Genomic DNA, 15338 nt, shown 5'->3' on the forward strand with positions numbered 1-15338 from the left:
CAAATGACAGTGAAAACACAACTCAAAACCTACAGGGTGAGGCAAAAACAGTCCTAAAAGGGAAGTTTATAGCAATACAATCCTACCTTAAGAAATAAGAAAAACATCAAATAGATAGCCTAACGTTACACCTAAAACAACTAGAAAAAGAAGAACGAAAAAACCCCAAAATTAGTAGAGGGAGAGAAATCATAAAGATCCGAGCAGACATAAATGAAAAAGAAATGAAAGAAGCAATAGTAAAGATTTATAAAACTAAAAGCTGGTTCTTTGAGAAGATAAACAAAATTGACAAACCCTTAGCCAGACTCATCAAGAAAAAAAAGAGAGAAGAATCAAATCAACAAAAGTAGAAATGAAAAAGGAGAGGTTACAACAGACAATGCAGAAATACAAAGGATTATAAGAGACTATTATGAACAACTATATAGCAATAAAATAGATAACCTGGAAGAAATGGACAGATTCTTAGAAAAGTTCAATCTTCCAGGGGGGAACCAGGAAGAAATAGAAATTATGAACAACCTAGTTACAAGTACTGAAATTGAAGCTGTGATCAAAAATCTCCCAAAAAACAAAAGCCCAGGACCAGATGGCTTCACAGGAGAATTCTGTGAAACATTTAGAGAAGAGCTAATGCCTGTCCTTCTAAAACTCTTTGAAAAAATTGCAGGGGAAGGGACACTTCCAAATTCATTCCACGAGGCCACCATCACCGTGATACCAAAAGCAGATAGACAACACAAAAAAAGAAAACTACAAGTCAATATCCTCAACAAAAGTCCTCAACAAAATATTAGCAAACAGAATTCAGCAACACATCAAAAAACTCATACACCATAATCAAGTTGCGTTTATTCAGGGATGCAAGGATTCTTCAATATATGGAAATCAATTTGATAGACCATATTAACATATTGAACGATAAAAACCATATGATAATCTAAATTGATGCAGAAAAAAGCCTTTGACAAAATTAATCAACCATTTATGATTAAAACTCTTCAAAAAAGTTTGAAGAGTACATAGAAGGAAACTACCTCAACATAGTAAAGGCCATATATGAAATAGAGGAAAACAATATAATGGGAAAGACTAGCGATCTCTTCAAGAAAATTACAGATACCAAGGGAACATTTCATGCAAAGATGGGCTCAATAAAGGACAGAAGTGGTATGAACCTAACAGAAGCAGAAGATATTAAGAGGAGGTGGCAAGAATACACAGAAGAACTGTACAGAAAGAACTTCATGACCCAGATAATCAATGGTGTGATCACTCACCTAGAGCCAGACATCCTGGAATGTGAAGTCAAGTGGGCCTTAGGAAGCATCACTACAAACAAAGCTAGTGGAGGTGATGGAATTCCAGTTGAGCTATTTCAAATCCTGAAAGATGATGCTGTGAAAGTGCTGGACTCAATATGCCAGCAAATTTGGAAAACTCAGCAGTGGCCACAGGACTGGAAAAAGTCAGTTTTCATTCCAATCCCAAAGAAAGGCAATGCCAAAGAATGCTCAAAGCACCACACAACTGCACTCATCTCACACGCTGGTAAAGTAATGCTCAAAATTCTCCAAGCCAGGCTTCAGCAATACGTGAACCATGAGCTTCCAGATGTTGAAGCTGGTTTTAGAAAAGGCAGAGGAACCAGAGATCAAATTGCCAACATCCGCTGGATCATCGACAAAGCAAGAGAGTTCCAGAAAAACATCTATTTCTGCTTTATTGACTATGCCAAAGCCTTTGACTGTGTGGATCACAATAAACTGTGGAAAATTCTGAAGGAGATGGGAATACCAGACCACCTGAGCTGTCTCTTGAGAAACCTGTATGCAGGTCAGGAAGCAACAGTTAAAACTGGACATGGAACAACAGATTGGTTCCAAATAGGAAAAGGAGAATGTCAAGGCTGTATATTGTCACCCTGCTTATTTGACTTATATGCAGAGTACATCATGAGAAATGCTGGGCCGGAAGAAACACAAGCTGGAATCAAGATTGCCGGGAAAAATATCAATAACCTCAGATATGCAGATGACACCACCCTTATGGCAGAAAGCGAAGAAGAACTAAAGAGCCTCTTGATGAAAGTGAAAGAGGAGAGTGAAAAAGTTGGCTTAAAGCTCAACATTCAGAAAACTAAGATCATGGCATCTGGTCCTATCACTTCATGGCAAATAGATGGGGATACAGTGGAAACAGTGTCAGACTTTATTTTTTGGGGCTCCAAAATCACTGCAGATGGTGATTTCAGCCATGAAATTAAAAGACGCTTACTCCTTGGAAGGAAGGTTATGACCAACCTAGACAGCACATTAAAAAGCAGAGACTTTACTGTGCCAACAAAGGTACATCTAGTCAAGGCTATGGTTTTTCCAGTAGTCATGTATGGATGTGAGAGTTGGACTATAAGAAAGCTGAGTGCCGAAAAATTGATGCTTTTGAACTGTGGTGTTGGAGAAGACTCTTGAGAGTCCCTTGGACTGCAAGGAGATCCAGCCAGTCCATCCTAAAGGAGATCAGTCCTGGGTGTTCATTGTAAGGACTGATGTTGAAGCTGAAACTGCAATACTTTGGCCACCTGATGTGAAGAGCTGACTCATTTGAAAAGACCCTGATGCTGGGAAAGATTGAGGGCAGGAGGAGAAGGGGACGACCAAGAATGAGATGGTTGGATGGCATCACCGACTCGATGGACATGGGTTTGGGTTGGCCCCGGGAGTTGGTGTTGGACAAGGAGGCCTGGCGTGCTGCAGCTCATGGTGTCGCAAAGAGTCAGACATGACTGAGTGACTGAACTGACAGCAAACATTATTCTCAATGGTAAAAAACTGAAAGCATTCCCCCTAAGATCAGGAACAAGACATGGGTATCCACTTTCGCCACTATTATTCAACATAGTTCTGGAAGTCTTATCTACAGCAGTTAGAGAAGAATAAAAAAAAGCAATCCTGATTGTAAAAGAAATAAAGCTCTCACTGTTTGCAGATGGCATGATACTGTACATAGAAAACCCTAAAGATAGTATCAGAAAGTTACTAGAGCTAATCAGTGGATTTAGCAAAGTTGCAGGATACAAAATCAATACACAGAAATCACTTGTATTTGTATATGCTAACAGTGAAAAATCAAAAAGAGAAATTAAGGAATCAGTCCCATTCACCACTGCAACAAAAAGAATTAAATATATCTAGGAATTAACTTACCTAAGGAGACAAAAGAACTGTACACAGAAAATTATAAGACAGTAATGAAAAAAGTCAAAGATGACATAAACAGATGGAGAGATATTTTGTTCCTGGGTAGGAGGAATCAATATTGTGAAAATGTCTGTACTACCAAATGCAATCTACAGATTTAATGCAATCCCTATCAAATTACCAATGGCATTTTTCACAGAACTAGAGTAAAAAATTTCACAATTCATATGGAAACACAAAAGACCCTGAACAGCCAAAGCAGTCTTGAGAAAAAAGACTGGAGCTGGAGGAATCAGCTTTCCTGACTTCAGATTATACTATAAAGCTACAGTCATCAAGACAGTATGGTACTGACATAAAAACAGAAATACAGACCAATGGAACAAGATAGAAAACCCAGAGATAAACCCATGCACCTATGGAAACCTTATTTTTGACAAAGGAGGCAAGAATATACAATGGGGCAAAGACAGTCTCTTCAATAAATGGTGCTGGGAAAACTGGACAGCTACGTGTAAAACAATGAAATTAGAACACTTCCTAACACCATACACAAAGATAAACTCAAAATGGATTAAAGACCTAAATGTAAGACCAGAAACTATAAAACTCTTAGAGGAAAACATAGGCAGAACACTCAATGATATAAATCAAAGCAAGATCTTCTATGACCCGCCTCCTAGAGTAACAAATAAAAACAAAAGTAAACAAGTGGGACCTTATTAAACTTATATAGCTTTTGCACAGCAAAGGAAACTCTAAGCAAGGTGAAAAGACAACCCTCAGAATGGGAGAAAATAATAGCAAATGAAATAACTGACAAAGCATTAATTTCTAAAATGTACAAGCAGCTCATACAACTCAATGCCAGAAAAACAAACAACCCAGTCAAAAAGTGGGAAAAAAACCTAAACAGACATTTCTCCAAAGAAGACATACAAATGGCTAACAAACAAATGAAAAGATGCTCAACATCGCTCATTATTAGAGATGCAAATCAAAATTACAATGAGATATCACCTAACACTGGTCAGAATGGCCCTCATCAAAAAGTCTGCAAACAGTAAATGCTGGAGAGGGTGTGGAGAAAAGGGAACACTCTTGTGCTGTTGGTGGGAATGTAAATTGATACAGCCACTATGGAAGACGGTATGGAGATTCCTTTAAAAACTAGGAATAAAACCACTATATGACCCAGCAATTCGACTCCTAGGCATATACCCTGAGGAAACCAAAATTGAAAGAGACATATGAATCCCATTGTTTCCTGCAGCACTACTTACAATTAGCTAGAACATGGAAGCATCCTAGATGTCCATCGACAGATGAATGGATAAAGAAGTTATGTTATAAAGAAGTTGTGGTACATCTACACAATGGAATATTACTCAGCCATAAAAAGGAATGCATTTGAATCAGTTCTAATGAGGTGGATGAACCAAGAATCTATTATACAGAGTGAAATGAGTCAGAAAGAGAAAGATAAATAGTATTCTAATGTATATATATGGAATCTAGGGAAATAGTACTGAAGAGTTTATTTACAGGGCAAGAATGGAAAAACAGACATAGAGAATAGACTATGGACATGGGGAGAGGGGAGGAGAGGGTGAGATGTATGGAAAGAGTAACAAGGAAACTTACATTACCAAATGTAAAATAGATAGTCAACAGAAATTTGATGTATGACTTAGGAAACTGAAATAGGGACTCTGTGTCAGCCTGGAGGGGTGGGATGGGGAGGGAGATTAAAAGAAAAAAAAAGAAAGAAAATAATATTTGATCATCTGTGGCATCTGTTGTAACCAGTCAAAAGTCTGCTGTCTGATTGCTGCTCCTTTTCAGATACACATTTTAAGATTTTTATATCATCTTGCATATTCTGTAGTTTCATTGCAATGTATTAGCTGTGGATTTGTGTTATGTATCTTCTTCAGAATTTAGGGTTCTATTGCAAACTGGTCTAATGCTTTTTCATTATGGAAAATTCTCTACCAATATGTCTTTGACTATTATCTCTCCTTCATTCTATCTCTGATTTATTTCTGTAATCCTTATTAGCTGTATTTTGGAGCTTCTTGCTTTGTGTTCCTTGTCTCAATTTCTCTTTCACCTTTATACCAACTCTTTGTCTCTTTGAGCTGTATTTTGAGCATTTTATTTTTTCAGCTTTGTCTTTTTTTTTTCAGATTGGAGTATAATTGCTTTACAGTGTTGTGTTAGTTCCTGCTGACAACAAAGTGAATCAGCTATACATATACTCACATCTTCTCCCTCAGGAACCCTCCTCCCACTTCCTATCCCAGACCTCTAGGCCATCACAGAGCACTGAGCTGAGCTCCCTGTGCTATAGAGCAGCTTCCCACTAGCCAAGCGCTCAACTTTTACTGACCCACCAGTATTCTTTTTGTATCCATATTTCACTTGTCTGGGGTGATATTTTATTAATATTTAAAGATTTAAATATTATTTAAACATCTAGTTGTTTAAATATTTAAATAATGTTTAAATATTCAAATTTAATAATATTTAAATAATATATTTAAACAATCAAATATTTAAATATTATCAATTAATAATATCATTAATATTATTAAATAATAAATGTTATTTAAATATTTAATTGTTCAAAATAAGACAACTAGCATGAGTACGTTTGGAAATAAGAACAACTTATTGGCAGGATCAGAAATGTGAGAGGTTCCATGGCTAGTCAAACCTCATAGCATGAGTTCTAAGGTTCAGGAACAAAGAGTTTTGTTTCTGCAGCAGGATGTTATAGAGGTTGATTGAGATAATCATAGATATAACAGGGATTATACTGTCCTTGGGAAGACAGCATAGCCATGCTGACAACGATTAAATGGTGTGACTGTGCTGAAATTCAAACCCAGGTCTGCTGTCTCCAAGCTCAGTGGCTGAGTTTGATTTTCTCCTGTATCCATAGCTCTTCACGCCGTGATTTTGCTGTTATATATCCTACTCTAGCAAAAACAAACACTGAATTCAAGAAGACTTATTTGGATCCCAGCCAAGGGCGTTTATTAAAATGATGTATGAAGAGGACCTCATTTATAGTGCTGTTTTACCCACACAGCTTTGTGTTATGTAGAAGTGAGTGTATTCCTAGGCAATTCTAAAATAGATATCACACTGTAAAAGATTCATACATATCTTGTACTTCTTTGGTGGGGGAAGGGCACAGTTTAGATTTAAATACCAATGAAATTGTCTTCTTACTTTTTAAAGATTATTCAGTGGATTTCTGAGAACATCTCTGCCTGCCATTCATTTGACCTCATTCAGGAATTTATAATTGGTAGGTGTTTCTGATGGTGCATGTTAAATTGAATCCATGATCCTTTTGCTTAAGGGAAAGCAGTAAATTGATAATGCCTCAATATGTCAAAATGTTGGATAGGAGCATTTTATTTTTAAGCTCTATTGTAGTCAGCAGCTAATTAAACTTCATTCTCTTGTGGTTTTGCAAGAAGCTGTGACTCTTCGGAGACTGATGAAATATAAGACGTGATCTTAATTCTATCCTTATTAGTGATTTTTTTTTTCCCAGTAAAAAGTAATGCTCAGCATTGTGTTGGCTGGTTCTGTGTGAAGTGATATAATGTCATTTGGACAGATGTAAATGTCAAATAATTTTTGAAATTGTTCTCAATGTAAAAAGTAGAACCTGAACATTTTAATCAGCAGATAGAACCATGACGATTAGCCTTTTGAGAATGAAGAATAAGACAATGAAAACTTTTGTTGGTTTGCTTGTTTTTATGAATTACAAAGTCTACTGCCTGTTCTTCATATTAAAACATGTCTCCCCATCCCCAAACTTACTCAGCTTCTTCATATTGGAGCATTTATCCAGAGACAAGTAACATGGATAAACTTTTGCCATATTCCTCACTGCTCACTTGGGATACAGTAAGTTAACACTTTATATATTCCTTGTGTGATTAAAATTGATTCACAGTTGTGGGTCAGTTGTAGGACATCCTTGTCGCAGTAACCAAGGCCGTGATTTCATTTCTATTTTGACTCATAAGAATCTGAAAGTGAAAGTGAAAGTCACTCAGTCGTGTCCGACTCTTTGTGACCCCATGGGCTGTACAGTTCATGGAATTCTCTAGTCCAGAATACTGGAGTGGGTAGCCGTTCCCTTCTCCAGGGGATCTTCCCAACCCAGGGATTGAACCACACTGCAGGTAGATTCTTTACCAGCTGAGCCACAAGGGAAGCCCAGGAATACTGGAGTGGGTAGTCTATCCCTTCTCCAGCGGATCTTCCCAACCAAACAATCAAACTGGGGTCTCCTGCATTGCAGGCAGATTCTTGACCAACTGAGCTATCAGGGAAGCCCCCGTAAGAATCTGAATTGGAGATTTCTGGCAGAAGAAAGATAGTGAATTGTTACTGTTGGCCAAATGTATTTAACATAAAACTCTAGAATTGAAGGAGAAGATACAGTGTATGTGTTACCCTTCCTACTGCCAAGCAGAATGAAGCTTCTATCATCTTCAGATTGTTTTAGTTTTTAAAGTATTTTTAGCAGCGGGAGTAGATGAAAATAAATCTTAGGATTTTATAAATGAGCAGCGGCTGGACCACTGCTGTTATTCAGAGCCATTCTATTTACTTAGTAGATTAGCACCTTCATAAGCTTTTCCCTCAGCCTTAGGAAGAAAAGCTGTGATAACTCTAGAGTGTCAAGATCAGTTAAAGTCAGTAATCTTAAGCAAATTCACCCCATTCATCGTTTTCTTCCTGTTGGTCCAGACTCCCTTCCTTTCAGTTGGGAAGAAATGTTTCAGGAGAAAACATTGTTCATTTTCTCTTGAATGTGGTTCAATAAACTGAACTTTGTTGGATCAGAAGTGAAAACCATGTACAAGCTGCCCCTGAAAAAGGTTCCGCCTCTCCTCCTTTCATATTTAGACATTAGAACTACTGTGTGCTTACTCTTGAGGCAGAAGTTTGTATCAACAAGGCATTTAGAAAAATAAATTTATTTCAGGAGACACAGGAAAATAAGTACTAGGATAAACTGTAACACTTCCCATTTTGTTTTAAAACCATCTAAATTTAATCCTTTAAAAAAGCCTTTCAAATGTGTTTGATTTTTTTTTTTTTTTTTTTGGTGGTGGCCCTGTCATGCAGCATGTAGGATCCTAGTTCCCCTCACCAGGGATCGAAGCTGTGCCCCGTGCAGAGAAAGTATGGAGTCTTAACCTCTAGGGAAGACTTAATCACTAGTCTTCCAGCCAGGGAAGTCCCATGTTTGATTAATTTCTAAATTTTTGACATACACAATGGTAGTGTTTTCCCAAAGGCCCTTTCTTCTTGTCTCTCACTGTTAGAGTTGTTAAACTTTCATGTCTCGTTGTGAAGTTATAAGGGAAAGATCTGAGCTTGTTTCTTCTCCAGGTCCTCACTGTTTGAAGAACAGGGTTCTTCAGACATGCAGACTCTGTGGTAATGTGGCAGGAAGTTTGCAGGTTAACCCCCACCTCCACCCTGGCCAGAAGCAGGAAATGTACATTTCAGCTTCCTCCCCTTGCCACCAATGCTGGCTGTCACTGTCCTGTGTTCAGTGTCTGGGAGACCAAACAGGATCTCTAGTTCCCAGGGTTGAGAACATGTTAGTTGGATGTTGTGTGACTGTCACCTGACAGACAGTTCTTCACATTTGTGTTTCTCCTTTTTTGTGGGGCAGAGGAACTTTGTGGACATATAGAGTGACATCAGGAAGTCCTACGAGAAGTACAATATGAAAAATATGAAAAAACCCAGTTAAACCACTGCACAGAGCTTATTTTAGGGTTTACCACGTTGCTTTAAAGTTCTTGTGGTTAGAGTATGTTACCTTAAAGGTCTCTCCTAGTTCTGAAATTCTATGATCCTATGATTTGATTTTAGCAATGATATAGATCATTTACTTTTCTCTAATCTGCATATGCTCTTAATGCTATACCCTTAATAAATACTTGCCACAATAGAATATTTTAATTCATACTTCTATTACTACATACTTCGATTACTATATGGAAATAGAATATTTCTGTAAATAGCTGAATTGGATTTTTTAAGATACTAGGAAATATTGTGCTGTTACATATAGATAATCCTGAATTATGCTTTGCAGACAATGAGGCCTGTTGTGCCTATTTTAAGATGCTATTTATAACCTAAAACTGTAGTGAAATTTCTGTTCCTGAGTAGTGATAAGTGAAGCACATATAGATTCTTAAAATAGGCTTTCTCCTGTCACAGTGAAGATCTCAGTTGCTTGAATGTTCCAGAAATTTATTTCTCCATCCCTGTGATGCTGTTTTTCTCAGGAATATTGTATGTCAATGAAACCCAGGACATTTGAGTTCTAAACAAATACCAGATTTTATTTCTATTTTCCCATATATCATCTACTTTTTTTTTAGGAAATGAAAGAGGAACTGACTAGTTGAGAGATTAATATATACATAACAACAAGGAACCACTCTTTTCAAAATAAGTGGCAATTTTGGCAGTTTATCTTTTTATTTAAATTTCTGTTGTAATGCTCATGAGTTAGAAGAATGTTATTATTTGGATTTCCTGATATGACTTGCCTCTTGCACATTTGCCATGATGATTGTGCTGTATAAACTCTTTATGGAGATCTCTTATTTCTGAAATTATGTTGGAGGATGAAGTGCAGAACAGTTTTCCACTGAAGTCAAAAAAGAATCCCATTAGTGAGACGGGAATCAACTATAATATATTTAAATGAAGGGGAAGAGGGAGAAAGGAGTAAAAAAAAAAAGGAAAGTGTCCATCTTATCATCACACTTATGGTACAAATGTAATTTGCCTCCTTTGTTCTTAAATGGAAATGTATAAATAATACATTATTCTGTGTTTCTTCATAGTAGTCTTATTCTTTCCTTTAGTGATACTGTCAACTATTATAATCGTAACTTTACAGAATATTTCCTTCCTGAGGTAAGAGATAGGCTGTGTTCACTAGTATTTATAAACCCCAAGGTTTATTTAAAGTAGAGGTTAGCAAACTGGGAGCTGCCCTCAGCTTCTGTGTGCACAGAAAACACTTCCTGAAGGCTCAGGCTGGTGGTAGTTGATACGTTTAGCAGTAGTATGTGTGTTTCCCCCCTCCACAGGAAATTCCTGGAATAACCCTTGTGACAGAAGAGATTCCGTTGCCTCTTATGAAGGTAAGTGCTTACAGAGAGACAAAAGCCCAGGCCTGCATGGCTTCCTTTCTGGCCTCCACAATCACCTGCCCCAAACATCATGGTGGTTCCAGAAGGGATTGTAAACTATCGGGGGAGGATGGGGTGAGGAGGGGTAAGGCTGGTTGTCTAGGCAGTCCTTCCTAAGTGGCAGTCTCTAAGGATGGTATCAGGGCAATTCTTAGGAGTGCTCTTTAAAGAGGGAGGTTTTCTGAAGACAGAGAATATGAAGCATGTAGAAGTCATACTTTCCACTGTGCTTGAAGCCAGTCCACGCTGGAGGAAGTCCTGTAAATTTTCTCTAGAGGACCCGAGAGCTGTGTGTTTTTTTTTTTTTTCACTTCATTTACTTTGTCACCCCCTCAACACACACACACACACACACACACTCTCTTAAAACCATTAACACACACACACACACACACACACACACACACACACACACACACACACACACACACACACACACACACACACACACACACACACACACACACACACTCTCTTAAAACCATTAAGTAACCTGGGCTGGCTGGGATTATCTAGTTTCCTTCTGGTTCTGAGAGCGAGCTTTCTGCTTCTTCAGAGTGACCTGTTCGGCTGTCTCTGTGGTCTCACTGCACCTTCTTCCTGCCCACCAAACAACAGCGTTAGTGTCTCTCTACAGGCTGGTGGTTTCACAGGAGTTTCTAAGACAATGGGGAGGGTGGGGTAAGGTGGGTGAGTAGAAAAGAACGTGTATGTAGTTAAAAACTGGGGAGTATTTTAGCACAGTTTCCTTGAGGCTCCTTTGTTGTTTTTGGCACTGCCTCCTGTTAATTATAGCTTGCTGTGTGCTGGGAAATCTCAACTTTTGGCAGCGGGCAGCCCAGTGTGCCTCTTGGTATTTACATTTGATTATTTTGAATCCATGAAGAGCAGGCCAGGCCCAGGAAGCTTGGGGGAAGCTGTGGGCGTTTGAGGTCATGGTGATGCCCTGGGGGTGAGAGAGGGCCAACTGGGGCAAGTTTAGTGGTTCTTGGTTTTGAACTTCAAGCATCCTTTAAGTGGAGATGGATAAGAGAGGTTTCTAGGCAGCAATGTGAGACAACTTTGAAGATCTACAAAAGCAGGAAAACGATGCAAAAGAAAGGTTTAATAGCTTAAATATGCTTATTAAGAACCTCCATCCTTTCATTTTATTGTTTTTGCTTTTACCACTAGTTCAACAAATCCAGAATGCGTTTAATGGACACACAATAAACCAGTGAAGGAATATTTAGAAGAGAGAAATGTCACCCACAGTTCTTTAATTTCTAACATAGCTGTCTATTTGCCCCATTTCCTCTTGGTCTTTGTCATAGGTGTGCATATTTTGCCTAGTAGTACTGGCCATCTACTGCTGCTGAGTCACCTCAGTCATGTCCGACTCTGTGCGACCCCATAGATGGCAGCCCAGCAGGCTCCACCGTCCCTGGGATTCTACTGGCCATCTAGTGATATTTAATAAAGATTATGAATTAGAGTATATCATGTACATTTTCATGTTGGTACATAAACTTCATAATTTTCATAATTATGATTCCTAATGACTCCATAGGTTTCCACTGTGTTGCTGTGTCTTAGTTTACTTAATCATTCTTCCATTTTGAGACATTTAGTTTGTCTCTAGCCCCCATTGAAAAAATCATTTTTGCTATTAAAAATAATTTGGCAGTGAATGCTTTTATGTAGGTTTTTTTTGGGTGTGTGTGTGTGTTATGTGATTTATTCCTCTAAGGTTAAATGCTCAGGAGTATTACTGAGTGAAAGGCCATGACAATTTTTAGAGCCTTTGATTTTTATTGCCAAACTCATATTCAAAAAATGTTGTGATAATTTACAGTATTACAAGGGATTTATGAGTTTATCAGTTTTACCTTACCAACATTGTGTATTTTCAATTAAAAAATTAAGTATAAAAGACTGATGGGAAGGTTCTCAAGATTTTTACCCATTGATTTATTCTAAGAATACAATTTATTTTTGCTTGGGAACAAGCTAGCTTATTTTTGCACTCTCTAACTGTGTGTGTGTGCACATAAAATTATTTTTTTATGTAGTTCATTTTTTTCCTTCTTTGTTATTCACTTTGCCTTTTCCTCACTTTTTTCTACTCTCCCCTAATTATCTTTAGTATTTGGCTCTGCAGAGAATTATTTCCCATTAACTGTTCCCAAACATGCTTGGGAGTTCTTCTGAGACGCTACATGTTTTCATATACGAGTCAGAAGTATTACATAGGACAAGTTTGAGCTGTGGATCTCTTCACTGTCCTTTCCACGCAGACATGATCCATCAAGGAACCATAGTAATGCTGAGGGATTTGCCCTTGGACTCAGGAGAAGATGGTACTGGGTTTGGTTTGGCCAGCTCCTGCCCCTCTCCCCCACCCCCATAACTTATCGAACCTTTCAGTTCACAAGACACTTGGCCCTCACAACTCTCATTTGTTTCCCCATCTCTGCTTGCATAATACCCTCACTATAAGCAGCTGCCTTTGACCTACTTCTACCGCAGATCCCAGCCCAATTATATTGCAGTGGATCTTGTTGTAGTAGCATATCCTCCCTACTTTTCCTCCCTCCCTGGCCCATTATGTGACTGTTCTTGCAACTTCCCTGATAGGAGTTGGCTTTGAGCAGCCTTAACCTGAATCACAAGTTAACTTTCAAAAGTGTGCTTGCTACTGGATTTTCCATGAGGCCCAAGGGACCCCTGTCTGCTCTGAGCACACTTGCTTCCATTCTGCTTGTAAAATGACTGCCCTGATAAGGAGTCTGGAGAAGGAAGGACCAAATGAAACTAGACGAGCACTTTCCTTCTGGTCTTCCTGCAAATAATTTTAGTGTGAAGTGGAGCACTTTATAAATGTTTAATGTATGGACATCGAATTTAATTGGTTTTGTACCAGTTTATCATCTGAAAGGCAAAAGGTTTCCTTTATAGAATGGTTTCCAAAATAATTTTTAAAAATGAAACAAAAAGTATATTAAAACATGGTCTGCACCTTAAAACATTAAAAGGAATGTCATCGAGAATGGCCTTCCAAAGAATGATTTAATCCCTTCCACAGGAAGTCATGTAAGAATTTAAAAAAAAAAAAAAGTGGAAACAATAGCTTACTTGAATATCAAGAATGGAGAAATGGAGTATTTTTATTAAAGTATTTTTAAGCCAGACATCTTTAGTTTCATTTTATACAGTAAGGAAGGCTTTAATTTAACCATTTGTGTTGTGACTATAACTATCTGACCCAGAGACTGGCAAGGAGAAGGACTTCACACCCTTTCCCAGTTATGGCCACTCCAAGTGAGGAGGCTGCTGCCGTGTCCAGCAGGGGTCTGGATGCCCCTGAGCAATTGGAGAAAGAGTGGTTGACACCTGTGCTGTTCTCCATTCAGAGACGTTTTCACTTGATTATGCTTCTTCTCTTAAACACTTAAAAAGTGTTTAAAAAATACTGTTTTAATTGGGCAAAGCATGACCATAATTAAGCTTTTAGTGAGACACGAAAGACACCTTTTTCCTTGACCCTTCCAGTGCAGGCAGCCACCATCACTTGAAGAAAAGGTTTCTTAACGATTCAAAGTGTCAACACAATCACAGCGTAACAACTTACAGGTTTTAAAAATGAGAATTGTTGCTTTGACAACAGTGTAGTATTACCAGAAATGTCAATTGGTTATGTGTGAGGTATTGACTTTCCAAAGTTTAGTTTGTACATATGCAATATTGTGATATAACTAGAAATACATATTTCATCTTCTTCCATGGTTCCTGGCACAGAGCTCTTAAAATCTTGGTGATTTCCTAAGCGATAAGAACTATAGGGAGATCTTTTGTTATAATGTTTAGTGTTCTAGTTCCTGAAATAGCTCCAGAGCACAAAGGTGAAAAGAAGGTCTTATTATTCCTAACAAGCCCCTTTCAGCCGCACCTGAGTTTGTCAATGAAGTTACTTTTGGAAAGCACCAAAGGGTGGAGCTGGTTGCCAGTAGAACTGACCATGTGATTAGAGGGTTGGCCCTTTCAGCCCTCTACCAACACCACCTTCCAAGGCTAGAGTGGCTAGAGATAGAGTTCAGCCACTGATGGCCAATGATTTAATCAGTTGTGCCTGCGTGATGGAGCCTCCATAAAGAACCCTAGTTGAAAGGCTTCAGAGATTTAATGGGTTGGATGAATATATGGAGGTGCAGGGGTGGGGGTGGTGCACCCAAAGAGCACATGGCAGCTCAGAGCCCATTCCTGCCCTACGCAGCTCTTCAGTCTGGCTATTACTGAGTTGTATCCATTTGTGATCAACTGGCATATAGGAAGTAAACTGTATTCCTGAGTTCAGAACCACTGTAACATATTATAGAACCCACGAAGGGGGCGCTGGGAACCTCGGATTGATAGGCAGTTGGTCAGAATCACAGGTAGCAACCTGGACTTGAGATTAGCATTTGAGAAGGGGGCAGCCTTGTGGGACTGAGTCCTCAAGCTGTGGGGTCTGAGACTGTCTCCAGATAATTGTAGGACACCTTGCTGGCACTGGAGAATTGATGAATGTGGAGGAAAAAACCCACACATTTGGTGACCAGAAGTGAAGAATTTTGTGAATAGACTGTTGGAGAAAAAAAACACGAGTTATTCCTATATAGTATATTTTTAGAGGCAGAGATTTATGGCAAGTTCAATTAGGATTGTAGAAACATAATTTTATAATGGTCCAAAGAAACACTACTTGTTAGAGACAGAGCACCAGGCTGGAAATTCCTGTTATTTTCTGTAGAGATGGGAGTACCTTCAGTTTACTTCCCAGATATTGAAATTGAGGAACAGACCTGATCAAGGATTCTTGTTTTTCTTTCTCTTCTGCCAGTCATTCGACTGT

The 15338-nt window shown here is 38.5% G+C and overlaps 1 protein-coding gene across 5 annotated transcripts in view; it reads left to right on the forward strand.

Annotated features, from left to right (window-relative positions):
• The window catches only part of GSAP (gamma-secretase activating protein), a 217702-nt gene that overhangs the window by 169484 nt on the left and 32880 nt on the right, over positions 1 to 15338 (forward strand). For 4 of the 5 annotated variants that reach the window (XM_081535704.1, XM_081535705.1, XM_081535708.1 and 1 more), the window contains 3 exons: positions 6453 to 6522; positions 7054 to 7136; positions 10367 to 10420. In XM_081535704.1, coding sequence (XP_081391830.1) covers positions 6453 to 6522; positions 7054 to 7136; positions 10367 to 10420 — 207 coding nt within the window. The remainder of the gene's footprint in view (positions 1 to 6452; positions 6523 to 7053; positions 7137 to 10366; positions 10421 to 15338) is intronic. The other variant, XM_081535706.1, reaches the window with a different exon arrangement.

The sequence above is a fragment of the Giraffa tippelskirchi genome, chromosome 10 (assembly GCF_054371585.1).
Source record: "Giraffa tippelskirchi isolate mGirTip1 chromosome 10, T2T-mGirTip1v1.2.pri, whole genome shotgun sequence".
NCBI classification, from domain to species: domain Eukaryota; kingdom Metazoa; phylum Chordata; class Mammalia; order Artiodactyla; family Giraffidae; genus Giraffa; species Giraffa tippelskirchi.